Genomic DNA, 19950 nt, shown 5'->3' with positions numbered 1-19950 from the left:
GCAAATAATGGCAGGAAAAGATGATGGCAAAAAAAAAAAAGAGTTATTTTTTCTTTTCTTTCAGAAGGTATCTGAACTCTCGTTCTCACCCTCCTCCGTCTAGCTACTCCAGGAGGAGGAAAACTGGACATGTTCAGGGTGTGCTGGGAAGACACAGTACCTGAGGAGCCATACTGATGTTCTGCCAGCATTGGGGAAAGTCCTCCTGGGCCCTGAAAAGTGCTAAGAAAATCATGGTGACATAAGACGAGAACCTTTTGCGTGAGTGCGCAGCACAACTTGTGTTGGGTTTTGACTGTGATGGTGAGATTGTGTGTGTGTGTGTGTGTGTGTGGTGGAGGAAGGTTGCTTCCGCAGGAAGTACTGTACTTTTTTCCCTCACCATTGTTTACGGTCGTTTATTCTGATCGGCAACAATGAGCGAAAATGGCATTTTGTTTTTCTTGGGGGGAGGCTGATTATAAAAAGTGTAGTGAGCTTGATGAAACCGAGTAAGAAACTGAGGCTGGGTGAGTTGGTGGGTTGACTGCAGTCCGCTCCCTCACAGACGGAGGCAGGGAGGGTCCACATCCTTTTCCTTTCAACATCTCACCCACTGGGCACATGTCTGGGAGAGTCAGCGATCGCCGGGGTCTGTTAGAATACATTAGGGACTAAAGAAAGGTTTAATGAGATTGTACAATTGTAAAACTTGGAAACTAAGTTAGGACATAGTGTTACACTGAACACATTTCCCATCTGACGATGTTTGTCACGTATGCATTTACTTTGAAATTGCTTAGAGTGTTGTTTTTTTAGATGTATTTTTGCCTTTTCTATGATAGGACAGTAAGCAGACAGGAAGCGAAGTGGGGGGGAGAGAAGTCGGGAAAGGTCCACGATTCGGGACTCAAACTCGGGTCGCCCGCTATATATCGGCGCTGCCCACGAGGCTATCGGCGCTGACTTAAGAGTGCTTTTAATCGGAGTAACCATCACTTTAACCAAACGGCCATAGTAGCCAAGCAGATTCAACATTTTTAATGCAAGAAGTAAAACACTAAGAATCTTGTTAAAATAATTAAGTAATGGTTTCCACACTTTTTCGCTAAATAAACACAAAGACAGAAAACAGATTTTTTTTTCATTTAAATGGACCAATTAAATAATGCCCAGAAATACACTAGCAGTCAGTTTTAAATTAAGATAAATATTTTAAATAAATAAAGTCGTCTCTTGTCCTCACCAAGTCTGCATTTATTTGTTCAAAAATACAATAAAAACAGTAATATTTTAATTAATGAATTTAACTGAAATTTATTCCTAAAGCAAAGCTGAATTTTCAGCATCATTACTCCAGTATTCAGTGTCACGTGATCCTATAGAAATCATTTTAATCTGCTGATTTGCTGCTCAAACACTTTCAATAAAAATGGTAGTTTTTTTAATGGGTCTGTAGTTAAGTAAGGAATAATTGACGACAGGCCGTTGAATTATTATAAAAATAATGCACACCCGAGGTGGTGATGCGGTCACGACGCGAAGCGGAGTGGCCGTTACACCTCGGGTGTGCATTATTTTTCTAATAATTCAACGGCCTGTCGTCAATTATTCCGCTTATACTACAGTTACCACACCTCAAAATATTGTTCAGATGATGAATTTCAAGACGTTTGTAAAGTTTTTGTCATTAAAACGCTCTTGTATGTAGGACTAATTCCTTGCGCATCTAAACCCATGCTCCGTTGCTAATCCCAAAACGTCATTTTAGAGTTAGTAACGGATGTTTGAGCCACTGATAACAGACTTAATGCTGGGACACACTTAACGACACATTCTCTGACTGTGAATGCACTAGCAGATTTTAAACACCGATGTGAACACAGACTGAACGCGCTGAAAACGCGTGCATGATCAGTCATATCAAATTACATTCATAACCGGCCTTATAGTAAGTGTGTCCCCGGCTTTATGCAGTTATTAATGCAGTTATGAGAGAGAGAGAGGGAGAGAATCATGTGCGTCAATATTATTATTTATTTATTTATTCAATTCGTTTTAATTAATTCGTTCATTCTTTTTTTTCTATTAGTGACAGTAAACTAGCCTAATAAATGAAACACAAAGCTTTTAACAAGTATAGGCCTATCAATAGCCTAATTATTTTTTTATTTTATTATTTGCAATAATTACGAAAACCCGTGCAGCAGGACTATACATTTATTTAAATATTCAGTTTAATTTTCTATTGATTATATATAGGACTATACTTTATTTATTAAAATTAAACTGCATGTTTCCATTGATTGTGAAGTTAGACATTGAAAATTGCAGATCAAGCGCATGGGGCTGCATGGTTTTTCTTGTTATGAATTGTATCCTATTTTCCGTTAGATTCAAGCATTCAACGGCCCTGTAGTATAAAATCAGTTTAATGCAGTTTAATCAAAATGTGCTCTTTTAAGCAACGAATGAACCACAGCATATTTAAAACAAGATGGAACAAAAAATGTTTTGTAAAACAACTGTTAATAACAAAGAGAGTACTGGATGTCCAAACCCAACACAGAATCCAACACGTCCTTGACCAAAGCAGTTGGAAAAGCATCAAGATGTGTTCAATCTTAAGTTGTACTGTACATAATATCCAACAACTCAGAGCATGAAGTAGGATAACAATTTTAAAAGCTAGTCAGACTCATATGCAAGTACCAGAGTTTCTGAGATAGATATGCTAAAATCTAAGATTTAATACATCCGATTTTGTTTCTCACAACTTGACTGTGATCAAGACCAACCACAATGGGAGGATTAAGTGAATTTTTGGACAGTTTTGAGAAATCAAGTTTTTAAAGTATTTGGACCTTTGCAGAGCAACCACTTGAAATTTGGACAAATAATTTTGCAATAGTTGGTAGTTGGTAGCAATTTATCCTTTTTCCATTTTATTTCTGCCCTTCTTAGAGCGTTAAACCAGGGCTGTTTCCTGGATTTTAGTTTCTAAATTAATCCGTAGAATGAATGAGCAGCAAACATGTCTTTACACTCATAATCGCACGTTATATGACATAAGGATGGTGAAACTAATCTAATGACATGGTCTTTATGAAACAAAATCATAAATATTAATTAAACCGCTTATTTCTTATAATTAACAGAAAACCTATTGCAAATATATTGTATATAACACACAGGCAAGGTCCTAACCAGGACATTTTGCTAGTCGTATTGGGTAGTCCGTCCACTGTGAAATCTCACTGCTTCAAAATTCAGCTCCACATAATTGTATATTAAACATTAACTAGGCTGTGCTCGGTGCGTCGAGCAGCTGGTTAGACGGACAAATTACTTGTCGCTGGAAACTTGTCACTCCTATTTAGGAAATGTGCAAGACAAATATTACTGCAGAGTAAAAAAGCTTTTCGATTTTTGTTTTAAATCTGTTTAAATTGATGCTTTGCAATTGGGATGGTCTTCTAGCTTGACGAAACCTTGTCTAGACATGCAAAGAAAACCTAGATAATTTATAAATTCGGTGAAACCAGCGATTTTATGCAACATCAAATAAGGTCATGAGAAACTTACAGCACTTATAAAAACAAAGACAATTCTGTTTTTCCAATGTCACAGAAAACCAAATGTTTAAGTTGGCAAAACGTAAAAACATGTCCCTGATCAGCAGATGTTTTCCAATGCATTACATTGACGTGCACTTTTGACATTAAATTGTGGATGTGTGCACGTGAGTCGTGACGAACAAGTGCTAACGCAAGCATGTACCAACAGTTTATTAATGTACTGTCAGAAATGCATACTAGCACATACATTTACATTAAAAAGTCATTCATCTCTCTCACACACACACAACATTTCTCCTTACAATGACAAGCATTCAAATAAGATAGGATAAGATCACATTTATTTCCTCAGTGCAGATATACCAGAATATAAATATATTATTGACAATTATTTTCTAAAACATGACATCATTACAAAATTTGTGGTACACTACACCAGTACCTCAGCTACAGCCCTACACACACCAATTTGTCGAAATGCTGAAGAGAATACAGAGAAGCAGATTCCAGCAACTTCAGTTCAAAATGCTGTTAAATCATAAAAAACTTTGCAGTGCTTTCGTATCCTCTCAGACAAAGTGTTCACTCATGGTAAGAAATGAAATACAATTTGGAATGCTTTAAGGTGAAAGGCGAAAAACAATTCTCTCCAGTTAATCAAATAAAAATCGGACCCGCTTAGGAGGGCAAGATCATGAGCAATTCATTAAGGAGCCAGGCTCAGCAATTTAACGGATTGTTAAAACATACGTGAATAAACTCAATAAATATGCCAAGCACAACCAAGATGAGGTAAAGGAGAGGGGTGTGTGTGTGTGTGTGTGTGTGTGTGTGTGTGTGTGTGTGTGTGTGTGTGTGTGTGTGTGTGTGTGTGTGTGTGTGTGTGTGTGTGTGTGTGTGTGTGTGTTCCTCAGGGAGAGATCACACACTGTTCCAGCTCAGCCCTCCATTTTCTGCGATGGCAGGGGCCGGTTGGGTCCTGCGTCCTAATATGGCACAGCGGAGAGCAAGTCATATTGGGAGATTTTCTCCCATGAGAGCACTAGCCCTTGACTTTGATTTCAAGAACAGAGCCGTTTTCCCACAGGAAAGGAAAAAAAGAATACTTTGGCATCATGAGGAGAACAAAAAACAAACAAACAACAACAAAAAAAAGCTCTCTGGCATCAAAACGTCCCAAAAGTTAAAATCATATCTCCAACTTTTACCCATGACTGAAGAACCACCAAAGCAAAACATACAATGCTGACACCTGATTGGCCAGCATTAGAGCCTCGAAATCCATTCTATTTCAAAACATACATTTACAAACCAATATACAATCCCACTTACAATATCCTTCAGACACTGAGAGGCATGTAGAAACAACCTTAGAAGACAATATCTACAGCATCAGAAAAATTAACAGATACGCATGCTTCAAGATCTGGATTTTCTCAGTAACTTATGCAGAAAACCCAACTACAATTGCGATTTCATTTATATAGAAAGAATTGACTGGTGACCAATGAGAAAGACATCAGAATCAGTCGAATGAGAGAAACAAATTGATGGTTTCTGAAAATTCAACCAATTCAAATGGTTTATAAACAAGCAGTTTTTTGCTTCTCAAGCATGGCCGTTTCATTTCATTTGATTCCTTTAGTTGAATACATGGACTGTTTCTTAAGACAAGAGAGAGGATGCAGTCCTGGGTGAGTCCAGAGGTCCAGGGTCATTAAAAAGTCCTAAAAGCAATCAAGACGAATGCTAAAAACAAGTCCCTGGAATAGACACGAACCTTTGTTCTGTTTAAAGCGCATACACATCCATGCACGTGTGCGCGCACACACACACGGTCATGTGCGATCAATAAAGCAATAGATGGGTAAATGGCCAAACTGCTCTGGTTCAAAAACAGCACACAGCCAGAGGACACAAGATCAAGATCTTACATTTGAACAAACAAGCTAGAAAAAAATTAAAAGCCCTTTTTCTTTTATGCGTGATATGTTTTCTATCACTCTCTAGTGAGTAGAAGTATTGCACAGCACCCTGCCATGACATGGCAGTTCAGACTTTACATGATGACACCTATCAAAAGCTTGATTAAACACTTAGAGACAATTTTTTTGAAGTCATAAGACACTTCCTCACGTCACAGTATTACAGTTATGAAAACTTCAACCTTTAGGCAATTCAGTCATTAACTGAAGCGACGTGGCATAACAACTAGATCCATTTCTTAACCCAATGTATAACAGTCAAACTACCGGTTTTGGTGATAAAATTTGAGCATTTTTCCCCCATGGTTCCATACAAAATGTATTTGGGAATATGCCACAGTATATAACCCTCTCCTCCAAAGAAAAAAAATTCTCTTACAACAATTTAAGAGAAGGTAAAGTTCATAAATACTATTAGATTAAATACAAAGAGGAATGCAGACTGTATTTGATATAATAAACGCCTTGCATACTACAAATAATCAATCCATTCAACAAGTATTTTCAATCTTATTACATTTTGTGATTCCTGTATGTATATATATATATATATATATATATATATATATATATATATATATATATAACACTTTTTTTTTTAAACAATTTCATCAGAGAACATCAATAAATAGTGTTACTTTGGTCAGCTATAAGGACAAAGCTATTTGCTTAAGAAAGAATTTTTAACAGTACCATCCAAATGAGTGAATTTATAATCATAGTCACAGCATGAAAAAAAAAGACAAAGGACATGATTTTCAATGCCCTCTATTTTCTTGGCACCTCCACATATGAATTATGTACAGAATCTATCTGTGTATTAGGCTTCTCAAGAGTGTCATAAAGATAAATAGTACAGCGCTGAAAGATGCAGTTTAATGTTGTTACGCTTTTGTGTGTGTGTGTGTGTGTGTGTGTACGCACATGCAGGACTCTCCAGAAGCATTTGCCATTAAAACGTTGACCTCTGCGTCCAGATATCACTGTTTTAGTAGATTTTCTTCTGACCTCCATTTTATCGAAGTGTCCTAATACACCTTGAGTTGAACAACAATATTTTTTTGGTTCTTGTCCACATCAGCAACCTTCACCACTGCGGCGTTGTTCATCTTAAATGCAGAATTAAGCAACTAACATCTATTACGGCCATGTTATTCTGTGTTGTGCTTAACTGCATTATGCAATATTTTAAGTGCGATTGTGCGTTTGGACACATTGTAACCCGTGGAAGCAAACCAAGAGGATTGAAACTGCATGGCAGAGGGAAAGTAAGTCCAAGAGTCATTCTGTCCAGGAGACATTCAAATCAAACTGAAATCCAATTTGAATCAGATAAAATACTCCAAGTAGTTAAGTAGACCTTTCAGAAGGTTTGCGGGATGGTTAGCCTATAGAATAGGAGTTGATGCTGGGGTGAAATAATGTTCGTTTCAGCAAGGAAGATCATCTCCAGTCCAATCAAGGGTTAGAAAGGAATCAGGTCTAATGTGCCGTCTGTTTGCTGTTGTATTACTGCGTTTTTAAAGGATGATGTCCTCTGACTGGAGGCGTGGTTATGTAATCCCTTCATGGCTTTAAATAAGCAGAAAATAGGAAGACCATGTAATCGTGGCATTGCTTAGGGGCTGGAGTTGAATTCTGCTCTTTGGGAAAAGGGCTTTAGAAAAATTCCATTTGTGATTGCTGAAGGTCAAGACTTATCACTGATTCATGGACAAGAAACACTGCAGATCTAGCAAACACATTCCTCCACTGAGAGCAGGGTAGTGATCAGATTATCCTCGGGAAATTACGAGGCAAGAATTGAATATTACTAGTAAAAACATAACTAAGATTATGAGTCCGAAACCAGGTCAGCCCTTGTGAATGCTCTTAATCTTTGCAGAGTCTCTGTCAGAGACTGTCAGAAGATCATTTTAACATTTAGTCTATAATTCTTTAGATTTTACATCAGTCTGGCAGATCCTTCTTTTCTTCCTACATTTAAACAGACGTGAGCAAGTTAACTGGAGAAACATTGGTTAATCGCCGTGCTGACAACATGAGCAGAACTGAAAGTCCACAAAGGCAGGTAAATTCACCACAAAGTCTAAAAGCTCAGCTAGCTTAAAGACATGAGCTTGTCTTCTTTTAATAAGACATTTGCTGAGTGCAACTCCGTCTTTGCATTATTGTCATAAATAAAACGTTTTTTTTTTTTTGCATTCTGACAATATTTAATGCAATCTAAAGACTTCATAATTACAATTCTGTCTCACAGAATTATATTTATCTCCTTTCCTCATTGCTGAATTTATTGTTGTAGCAAAAACTGCTGAGAATGGTATATCTCAAAACACCAATGAGAATAGCCCACTCTCACACAGTTATCCACTTCATCTTTAATGACCAAGGTCAAAGGTACATTCCTTCCTACTGGGTAATCCTGCAACTATACATAAAGGCAAACGGACCGTTGTCATCTAGCCTCATTCAGAACACCGGGACCGAACTAGGATAGTGCACAGATGCCGAAACCAATCTTCAGGATCCACTTAATCGTCAAGGCCGTTGCCATCAACATAAAGCTCACTATCTTGCCAAACGATGGCGTTACACATGGCACACAGGGCGTGGAGGCACTGGTGGATCTCCTAGGGGCTTCTTGGTGTCGGTGCGTTGCAGACAAAGCAGGCAGAGGCGCTTGAGGCCTTTGCGGAAGCCGCTGTTAGACAGGCTGTAAATTAGACAGTTGCAAAAACTATTGCTAATGGCCAGCCATGTGGTCAGGAACGAGGCAATGGCATGGTGGTATATCCCTGCGCTCTCCAGTAAAAAGTAAATGATGTAGGGAAGCCAAAGCAGGTAGAACACACTGGTGATACGGAAGAGTACGGTGGCGTAGCGTTTGTCCGTGCAAGCTTGCTCACCTGGCTCAGGATCCTGTGGGCCAAAGCGAGCTCTCCGCTGACTGATCTGCCGAGTGTGTTGCCGACAGATCCGAAAGATATGGGCATAAGTGAAACAAACTGTAAAAGCAGCTGGTGCATAGAGGGCTGCAACAATAAAGGCGGTAAAAAGGGGCTGGGTGTCCCAGGAGGAGCACGATTGAAATACATCACCATGGTATCCCGGCTTGCCCCAACCAAAAAAAGAGGGCAAAAAGATGAGCGCTGAGTACAGCCAAATAAGGGTAATGCAAGTGCGAAGACGGCAGGGTGTGACCAGAGCTGTGTAGGAAAGAGGTCGGGTGATGGCAACATAACGGTCAACACTAACGCATGCCAGAGAGGCCATGGAGACACTTTTCAACACGCAGACCATGTAGCTGAAGACCATGCAGGTGAGTTTCTCGTTCAAACCCTCCAGATGTTGCAGAAGAGACAAAGAGGGGATAAGACAGCTGACCCCAACCAGGAAGTCTGCGTATGCCATAGTCTGTATAAAGGAGCTAGTGGTATGGTGGCTGAGTAGCGGGGCACAGTGGAAAACAAATATAACCACCAGGTTCCCAGAGATGATGAGCACTGTCAAGAAGAAAATAACAGCTACTTCCAGCAGGCAGGTGTTAAAGATCTCAGAGTAGCCAATGTCCAGCAGGCAGAAGGGTTCTGTGCTATAGTTCAACTCAGTGGTGTTCATCTTGTTCAGGGTGCGCTTGGGCACACAATTAGGGTGCTAGTTCCTTCGGGGCCTAGCTTAGCAAATGCTGCCCACAGTACGGCTGCCCCTGATAGACATGGGGGAGGTGCCCGTGCCAGGTGCCTTCCATATCAGCAGCAACATGAGTCGCTAGTCCTCAGCGTCCACTCCAATCCTTTCACCAACACACACACAGTGACGGTATCCTGGCGAGAGTCACTTACTGAGTAAAACAAACCGAATCATACAGTTTCTATTGTGGGGGCAGGTGGTCAGTCTATCTTAAATTATGGATTAAACCACAGTAGCAGAACTGGACAAATAACCCCTCTCTTCTTTTATCAGTCCCCCACCTTTCCGGGGAGAAGCACAGCTGTGCCCGAGCAAAGGCAGGCAGCTGCCGGCACAGGACCTGCACAAGGAAAAAAGCAGAGGAAGCGGAGTCCTTGCCACTCTGATCACAGAAGTCCCAGTCGCTCTCAAACAGTCTTTAGTCCGGAGAAGCGCGCACAGCGAAAGAGCACTGAAGATTCCTCACAAGAACGAAGTCAAAATGTTTATTCCTACAAATCCCAGTAAGGAGTGATGTATTTGCAGAAACTTCAGTTGTCAGTCGTCAATCGAATGAAGAGTGGGGAATCTCTTCAGCATGTGCCAGGCTCCCAGCTCCCTCACATCAATGAGGAGGAAGTACGTGTGATCCAGGATGAAGAAACAGCAAGTGGTGATTGGCATTTCAAACGGAGAAGGGGCTCTCCAGAGAGGAGCCAGCGTCTGGAATGTAAATGAAGGATAGAGTGGTGTGATGCAGAGAGCAGTCTCTCTCTCTCTTTTCTGTGGCACTGATGCATCCCGCTCTTTCCTTCCCTCCCTCCCTCCGCTGCAGCAGGAGCACTCAAACTCCTCCCACCCTTGGCTCCAGCCAGTGAGCAGATGTCGAAGCATGAGCAGAGAGAGGCATCCCCTTCCCTTGTCAATCCATACACTCCTTCACCACACTCGTACCCACCACTCAATCTCTTACAAATAAATATTTTGAAAAAATGCTTTCCCTTCAGATTTGTTTTGACTCCCTAAACAACACTCTTTCTACTGTAAAACTCATATTACTTGCTCTGCCTCTGTCCTACCTTTTCCTTCTATTCCAATCACAATTCCAATGCAACACGCCTCCCACACACTCTCTTTCTCCCGCCTATGCGGACTCATGCAAAAAAACAGCAGAAGGTCAGAATATATACATTTACAAAGACGAATACATTTCTTACTAGATCAAATGAAACTTTTCATGTCATCTTACATGAAATTATACCCATTTTATGCAGTGTTGTGGACTCCTATTTGTGGGCTCCTAACACTGAAGAATATTTCGGTACACATTAGGAAGCATTAAGTCAGTTGCATCCTACATGCTACTGTAATTTAACCCTAAATTGGGTTCAAAGATGGTGACATAAGAGATTGGCATGTAGCCAACGTCAACGCATGTGAGCAGTCGAAATACTAAGGTTATCATGATATGATTTGTGCCAGGCCAAGTCGGTCACACAGACTCACTGAACTCTAGGTGTTTCCCTAACACAAATGTCTGTTTCCATTTAGATCATATTTATCAGTTTCTGTTCCCTGTCACCATGGTAATACCTTAGCCTAATAACCTAATAACCATAGCACCCTGTCAGTCTCCTTTCACTCTGTCATTGCCAGAATCAGTGAACACACATACACAGTCCCCACTTTCACGCATCCCCTCAGTCAGGCACACGAGGGGCTAAAAATAGGCCCAACTTGAAAGGTGGGGAGCAGACAACACTGGGCTCATCCATTAGGAAGAGAACAATGAGGAGGAAAGGAAGAGATAAAGAGGAATGAAGAGCTGAATGCATGAGGCATATTTAATTTGACAAAAATTAGGCTGTAAAAGTCAGACTTACAGTTTATTTAATGACATGTCGATCATTGTGGTGGACCACTGAAACGGTCCAACCACAAATTCTCTGCAGATCGCCAACTCCGAACCATATGGTTTAGGATACAATTTAGGTGAAACCATATGGTCCACAATTGTTACTTTTTTACTTTAAATTTCTGGTCCTACTTGAAATAATTCAATCATGTAGATTATAAAAAATATATATAAAATAACATTCCACTTGCTCTTACTCTACAATGACTCTCATTAACAGCTGATGTTGCAACCAATTATCACAACGGATAAAATCATGTCCTACATTTTATTCCTAGTTCAAAATACTTCTTCACTTACACATACAAACACAATAAATCCCTGCAGAGGTAAAACGGGTAACAAACAGTTTTGTTTTAACATTAAGACAGAACAAGTATGCACTATACTCCTATCCCTCACATCCACGTTTTTGTATGCGTCAAATGAAACGGGTCATCTGATCTGGTTAAGGTCGTCTGGTATAGGAGAAGATAAGAGAAAGGCTGTGCCTATAGTGATGGAAAAGTGTTAGCCACGTCCAGCCTGACTCAGCTGCACAGCGAACACAAACAGCACATACTCATTCCTTCATAGAGTGAGACAGCAGGTTTGGTTTATATCAGTAGTCCGCTAAACTCTAAGCCCCACAGACCTGGAGTTCGCTGCTGTAGCAGAGACCTTCTGTATAGACCACCCACAGTCTTCCTCCATAAACCCTTCACAATCCCCTGGGTCTAGGCCATTCAGAGTGACATTAACCCCACAGAGCAGAGACACTCTTTTTGTACAGACATGTATGCTACCAATCGCTATATTAAAGGTCTCCTACTGAACGCAGTCAAGCTCAAGACTATCTGCTCCCTATTTTGTTAAGTCACGCCTGGCGCTAAGATGGATTTTTATTGTGGCGTGTTTCGAATTCCGGTACTTGAAGTGCGAAGAGGTGCAGGCTGCCGCAGACTAACAGACCGGGCTTTGTGTTAGCCGTTTGTTTTTATTCACCGCATGGGGTGGTGTGTGAGGAGTGTCTAGAGAAATCGGTGTGTATGTCTGACCTCTGTGTCTGTGTTTATGGACAAGGGAACATCTGGTAATAGTATGAGCCGAAGAAATGCAGCCCATCAAACACGTTCGGGTGCGCAGAAGGGTTCAGAGTGAAAGAAGGCCACAGAATAAGATGCTTGTTACCATGTCAAAAGCAGACGATCTAATAAAATATACTTATCCCATTAACAAAAATAGACGCCATATGGATGGGGGACAGACTGAAATGGGCTCCATGCCAACTTCTGATTGGATTTGTGACATCACCACTGAAAGCATCACGTAGCACTAGTTTAGAGCATATTTGGATCAATTTGAAGCAAAGTCTTAGCTGGACATTAGATTAGCCTGTTCTGGATGAGGAAATCAAATCACCATGTCGTTTTGCTCATACTTCAGGAGTTTTTGTTCGAATTTCGAACCTAACCCTAAAGTATTAAATGGAAAGTAAAGTATTAAAGTTCTGTCATCAATTACTCAACCTCATGTCATTCCAAACATGTTCCATTTTTAGTGGGACAAAAAAAGAAAGAGTGTTTCAATAGTTTGTTTCCATGTAATACCAAAACAAAACAACGAAATATCGATATTGTGATATGTATCGATACTGATATATCTTAAATGGTTTCAATTCTCCTTTTCTGCAGTCTCACTCAGTCGTCCAATCCACTCCGGATGAATAGTGTTGGTGAGTTGAATAGCACTTAACTCTGATATCTGTATTTTTCAAGGTATCGTATTGAAGTTGGAAAGTCCAGTATTGTGACAACACTACTTTGGACCCCACTGACTTTTATTGTATGCATATATATCAACTCAAGGCTGCACGATATAACGTACTAGCATCGATATCACGATGTGTGCATCCGCAATAATCACATCGCAGGATGTGCAATGTCAAGTTAAAGGTGCTCTAAGCGATGTCACGCGTTTTTAAGGCCAAAACATTTTTTGTCATATACAGTAAACATCTCCTCACTATCCGCTAGCTGTCTGTCTCCTGAACACACTGTAAGAAAACGCGGTGTCTGTAGACACCCTAGGCTCGACAAACAGCAACAAAAACAAACTGGGTTCACCCGCACCACGAAACATAACAAACAGTGTTCCAGCCAATAACCGACAAGAATGATTAGGGGGTGGGGTTTGGGGGGTTAGTGCGCGGATGAGGAGGAGCGAGGGTCTAGCTAACCTACGTTTTGTTTGACAATACTTCGAACGTCAACAAGAAGTGACGTCACCCAACATCACTTAGAGCACCTTTAAGGATTGTAGTTGATCCGCGCGGGGCAGCTGCCGCCCGGTACGGAGCGCATGTGATTCGCGGATTAACTGCAAAGCTTAACCATCACAGAGTGAAAGTTTATCACTTGCATGTGTTTTTAAGTCCTGTCAGTTTAAACACACAGCGCAAGAAGACTGGAACTCGCGTGCCGTTTTCTGCGTGACAGCACGTGAACACCGAATTCAAGCCTCTTCTTCTCTTCTTTTGAGCTTGAACGGACACAGGCACGCAAAATTAATTCAAAAAGCCCGTCTCGGCGGGTAATCTTGTTTGACGCTTATGTGTTGTAAAGAATTGAGAAAGAAAACAGATGCGTATCATTATATTGGATCGGTGCATTTCTTCAGAAATAGAAAATTATTTTTGTAGCTTTAATAAAGATAAATTGTTTTCAATTAATTATATTTAATTTATACAGTGAAGCCTATATGCAGTGTTATTTTACACTTGATAATTCAATGTCTGTACCGGAATACAGATTTAGCCTACCTGAAAAAACAATGCTTATTTCACTTGCATCTTTGCTCTATTATATTTACACACGCAGACATTTTTCCAATTGTCTAATTTAACCGTTTCACACCCAACCAGCTGTCATTTTCATAAACCTCACAGTGTAACAGCACTGGTACTGCACCCGTCATGGCGGCCACGACTCCCATGGCAACACGTGTAAATAAATGAAAAGTTGTCGGGGTTAGAAAGAGTGGCAGTCCTTGAGTAATACATGGAAAAGGTGAAGGCACTCGGTAAAAACTAAATCAAACTTGTCATCACTCAAGCCCTGGTGTTAAGACGTGTCATGTATTTATGACCCAGCCCTGGTGAAAATCAACACTCATCTCACTCCAGCCATTTGGCCCTGATGTTTCAGAGGGAGGCCTGTCTCTCAAAACACTGGAAATACTATATTTCTCACTAAAATGTTTATTGGAAGCAGAGACAGACTGTTTCATCAATGTCACTTTGTTGCTTAACTTGCTGTAAGCGCTGAACTATAGAGCAGCCTGCCAGTTCCGTGATAACAACTCAAAATAGAAATGTGTGCCTGTTCAATGCCTCCATTGAATTAAACACAATGGCAAAACTCTGAGAGCATGGCTATTCTTTGTATAACGCTTTTAAGAAATGAATCACCATGGTTCCCAGGCATCAAACGCACACATACAAAGCAAAGCATAAGGAAGATGGGAAGCATTTGTTGTGTTAATAAAAATAATCATAATTTGCCTGGTTCAACATCTGCCATTATTGAAAAAAATATTAGCGTAGCTTCTGAATTGGCTAGAAGGTAAAAAAAAAAAAGATAATTAATGACTAATTATGCAATGTGAGAGGAACGCGTGGCTTGCGGTTTAGCTTTCACTCAAACCCTATGAGGGATCGTTTTAGTCCTCTTCTTTCAGAGTGCAGAGCCCTAGGAGAGCAGACGGTGAAAAGTGCAGGTCTGTGATAACTAGCTGAGTGGAAACAAGAGCTCAATATAAAGGCCGTCTGTGAGTCAGCTTAGCGAAGGCTGCAGCCGGGTCCGTCTTTTATAATCTCCTCTAACAATAGAGCAGGTGGAAGGAAATGTAACAGTACTAAAAATATTACAGTGCATGTAAAATAGTGTAACTACAATAGTACGGTAGTACAAAATAAAGAATATCATTTAAATATATATACTTAAAGGGGACATATCATGCTAAATCCACTTTTTTTAGCCCTTAAATGTATTTTGTTGGATATTTGGAGTGTTTAGAAGTACAGAAAAGTTGAAATTAGTCTCTTCAGGTGCTTTATTGATATCTTTAGATTCTGTTTTGGTCATATTTTGCAACTTGTTCCGATTTTTCTATTCTCTATTACGTTTTTTGAACAATAACGTCACAGTATTTGCAGCTGAACTGCCAAATAAGGACATCGACTCCTGGCCCAACACTTTGAGCAATCCGCCTTTTTTATTCATTATTTATTAATCAATGACACATGGGTTATAACCGTAATTAAACTAAACTATACCTGTTCCAACTTCATACGGCATATATTCTCTGACTCTAGGCATTATTGTCCGAGTCGAAATGAACACCGTTACTGTGAGTTTCTGTTTCGATATTATCATCTTTCCGTGAGTTGAGATTGTTCACTGAGCGCGAGCTGGTTAGGCTCCGCCCCCTGTGCCGTGAACCAGCAGCTCATTAGCATTTAAAGGAGACACACTAAAACGGTGCGTTTTTCTGAGCCCCAAAAAGTGACGATTTAAACATGCTGTAAAAAATTATCTGTGGGGTATTTTGAGCTAAAACTTCACATACACACTCTGGGGACATCAGAGACTTATATTACATCTTGTGAAAAGGGGCATAATTGGTCCCCTTTAAATATTTATTTAATATCATTATAGTAATATATTTTTACATCTAACAATTCACTTTTTTTTTTTTTTTTCATGCACAAAAAATAAAGAGCAAACAAAGGCAAAACTGATCTGCAAGATATTATTCGGTTTGTCGCAAAGTTTGCTAGATGTTTGGGTTTCTGAAGGTGAGATTTTTTTTCTTCTCTTTTTTGAAAAATAAAAGATGGATTAAGGCCTGTTCACACCAAGGACGATAACTATAAAGATATAGTTCTAAAAATCATTCTCAATATTAAAGAATAGCAGAGTTCACACCACAGGTATAACAATAACAATATAGAGAAACTATATCATTGGGATCACTTTCCTAACTATTTTTTTTCCAGTTGTTGAACGATTAGAATAAGTAGAATAAACAGACCGCTAACGTTCGTAGGTGTGGACACAAATATAGTTATCGCTATATTTATCGTTCTTGGTGTGAACGGAACAGTTTTTAGTATGATATAGATAAGAACATTTTAGGATAGGCTACACTACCCCTCAATGGCCAAATGAATATCAAATGCAGATTATTTCTAAGAAGTTGGTGAAGTCTTCTAAGTAAAGTACTCTTCACATAATTGGTGCCACATTGTTGGATTTGACCATTCAGAGGAAACTCAGAACCATCCCTTTTTACAAGCGATTTTCCCGAACTCGTGAACAAAGAAATCTTTGAGAATTCACAGTATTCATTCAACTCCATGTGTCGCAAGAACTGGCAAAACCTGCTCTTGTCATGACCAATTCTTTCTAAACACAAATGATAACTCTGGATCACTACATAAACATGTGCAGGTCTTCGGCATTGGCAGTGTTGGGCTCAGGACATTTTCATGGATATTATTTACTGTTACGCCATACCGTTCTGTTTTCATGTAATGAAGCTTTGTGTACGAGACACAAAACTAAAGCCATAATAGTGACGAATGGCGGAAAAGGAGCGAGTTGAAGTTTTGGACGAGTTTCTTTCTTTAGAAGGCCTTTAAGTGATACAAATGTGGGTTTGTTTAGCTCAGTATATGGCTTGAGAAACATGCATATATACGTGCAGGAGCTGCTCAGCATGGCTGTTGTCCTAACAATCTCACACACACTCAGTGTGTACATCAAGTTTATTTGGACTTTCGGGTGGGTGGGAGAGAGGAACATCTTGAAGCCACCTGGGACCTCAGCGCTGCGGGATGTTTTCTTTACATAATGACAGCTGACACGGCATTGCCCAGTGAAATCACCGCGAGTATGTAGCTCGACTCAAAAAAAACTGCAGCCTTTGCGCCCAACTCTAGCAGGGCTTGAATTTCAGCAGGATTGCAGGTATTGTGCATGATTTTGCTCTTTCCCAATAAGCTCTGTGCTTATAATGCGTGGAATTCCCACAAGCATTCATTCACAACAGCAATGTGGGTTTAATGAGTAAATGAATCCACACGGAGCAACAGATAAAGTCAATTAGGTGAAATCTTTCTCAGACTGTAATATCACAAACATGCAATACTGTGCTTTCTCTCTCTCCCTCTGTTAATACGACACACACACAAATGGCTTCACATCACCACGTTGCTTCTGGAGCTGCACGCTTTCGCTCGCGTTTAGAATCAGTGATGCTGTTTACAGGAAAGACAGTAGCAGTAAAATGTGTCTACTTGCTATGAAGACATATTTAAAACAGCCTCCATCACTTACCGGTTATACTCGGTATAAGGAACGCAAAATTTTATATTGGGTCAAAAAGAGAAACATTACGAACAAACTTTTATCAGACGTCTAGCGTATAGAACAGCCTTGAATAAAGTAGAGCCAGAGTTCTTTAGAAGATGTTATCACTTATTTGTGATCACCCGCTAGCACAACATACGGTACATCGCGAGTGTATGAAATATTAATACGGTCATCCAGCCACATTTATGAGTGAAGATCATTATGAATGAATGCTTAATTCCTTAAAAAGACTGAACGTCTGTTTGGCTTGTCGTTTGAGGATTGATGAACAACACAAAATTAAATGTGACTGCACTATTTTTTTTTCAAGTTTCTTTGAATAAATCAATTAAAATAACATTTCTCACATGATCGTATGTAGGGTTAGCTATTATTAAATGTGCAAAAATGTAGGTGACACAAAATTCAAAAATAGGAAACATAATTTGAATGTAAAATGTATTTTGTAAATGCTACAAGTTAGCAATCACGTTTTCATTTTAGTTATATTTAGTAATAATTTGTCACTACATTGATTTCTAGGAAAGAATAATTCTCTAGAGACTTCTTCTGATTTTTTCCACATTTCACCATTTGTATTGCTTTGTTTTGAATTGCTCGCCTCGCTTATTTCGCTTCCAATCACCATCTCTCAGCGAAAAAGCACGATTTACGGTCGCTTCTGTCGTTGCAAATCACTGCCAGCCAGCGTGAACGTCCCTGGACTTGTGTCCAGTGGGTGAAGTTCAAGCCTTTTCTAGTCACATAAAATAAAGGAAGCCATAATGAACATTGTGAAGTGAAGAGCGAGACCTTAACAAGGGACAACCAGCTTTCACATTAGAGACAAAATCACATTAAGGCACAAATGGGACAGGCTACTATTTCTGAGAAGTGCTCTTCAATGTTGTTTTGGGAAAAGGACAAAACTTTAGCACAGTAAAAGCTCCTGTTTTCATGAAAATAACCAAACCACTGTAAGGCACCTCGGGGACATGGTGAAATGATTGACAAGATACAGTACATTGACATGCATCCCTCGGGTTAAAACAAGGGGTCTTGTAGCACGGCTATACATGCACATACTGAGTTCACATGCAGAATAGCTAAACAGGAAGATATAGTGAATACATGATGCTTCTGCTGCTTTATTTATACTCTCTCACAGCGCTTTGAATGAAAAACACCTAGGTTCAAAACTTTTGCACTTATTTTGGATGCGAAGTCACATCACATTAACGTGTCCAGGCTCTGAATTATCGATGTCAATTTACACAAATTCCCATGATCTACCATTATTTAAATTAACCATTGATTAATCAAGTAATCATTAACCTTAATAATCCAAGGGTACGTTTACACCACAACGATATGCTTAAACCAGAGAAGTTTTCCACGTACAGATGACACCATTGTTAAAACGATCCCCATTCTCACGGATCCGCGAAAACGACTAAAACCGCTGTGTTCTGCTGCCAGGCCAATAGATGGCGATGAAACACTATAGACTGAACATGTAACACGCATGTGCAAGACGTCGTCATCTTCAGAGATTCACGTTTTTGTTGCTTACACGGAACGGAGACTTGCACCTGTTTTCAGAAGTTTGCGTTTTCAGGCCCCCAAAACACCGTTGTCGTGTAAATGAACGGCCAAAACGCATAAAAAGTTTCACGTTTTTAGTTGAAATCGGTGTCCTGTAAACAGCCCCTAAAATGAATCTACTGCAGTGGCATATAGTCACCAGTATGATGTGCAAATTGCACTCAAAACGGCAGCTTCCTCACTTTTAACATTTAATATTTATATTTTTACCACAATAAAATGATGCGAGTGTGCCTAGTTACGTTTGGGATCATTTTACTTTAAATTACAAAAATGTTTTAATTGCATACATTGCTAAAACAAGATTATTGTTGGCTTTATAGTTTCATATCCTGTCACGAAGACCGCTGAATGCGCCGTATTGTATTTTAAAACACAATCGCCATTAAAGTTTGCAATTAACATTATCACCATTTAATGTAAAATGATACCAAATGTAATAGGAGGCGTGGCGGTCAGTGTGACCAAACACTTTTTTGCGCATATGAATGTTTCTAGATATGAATATTAGGACACGAGTGAAGTATAAAGCTTTGTTTACAGAATAAATAATTTAATAAATAAAAATGCAATGATTGAATGAATATTTGATGGTCCTGCGTCTTCCACAGATGATAATATAAAAGTCTTGCTCGTGCGGAAGATATTTACTTTTCTCTCCATTTACAAACAGGTTTCAGTTGCTTTGAAATATTGGGAGAAAACATTCATGTATGAGACAATGAATGGGCTCTGTCCTCTTGTGTCCCAAAGCCCTTTCAAAGTGCAGAGCCCAATATATGATGAAATCATTATTTTTGTCGGGAAATATAATTAAACTT

At 39.6% G+C, this 19950-nt stretch overlaps 2 protein-coding genes across 5 annotated transcripts in view; both read right to left on the bottom strand.

Moving 5' to 3' along the window:
- rabgap1 (RAB GTPase activating protein 1) overlaps nt 1-19950 on the bottom strand; it is an 89803-nt gene that overhangs the window by 25188 nt on the left and 44665 nt on the right. The window lies entirely within an intron of this gene.
- LOC306991482 (putative G-protein coupled receptor 21) lies at nt 6119-10022 on the bottom strand. The gene has a single exon (XM_079599361.1). It carries the CDS (start codon nt 9161-9163, stop codon nt 8135-8137), a length of 1029 nt encoding a protein of 342 aa, XP_079455487.1. The 5' UTR covers nt 9164-10022; the 3' UTR covers nt 6119-8134.

The sequence above is a fragment of the Phoxinus phoxinus genome, assembly GCF_949152265.1.
Source record: "Phoxinus phoxinus genome assembly, chromosome: 23".
NCBI classification, from domain to species: domain Eukaryota; kingdom Metazoa; phylum Chordata; class Actinopteri; order Cypriniformes; family Leuciscidae; genus Phoxinus; species Phoxinus phoxinus.
The sequence above is the reverse complement of the archived record's forward strand: the minus strand, read 5'-3'. Positions and strand labels throughout refer to the sequence as shown.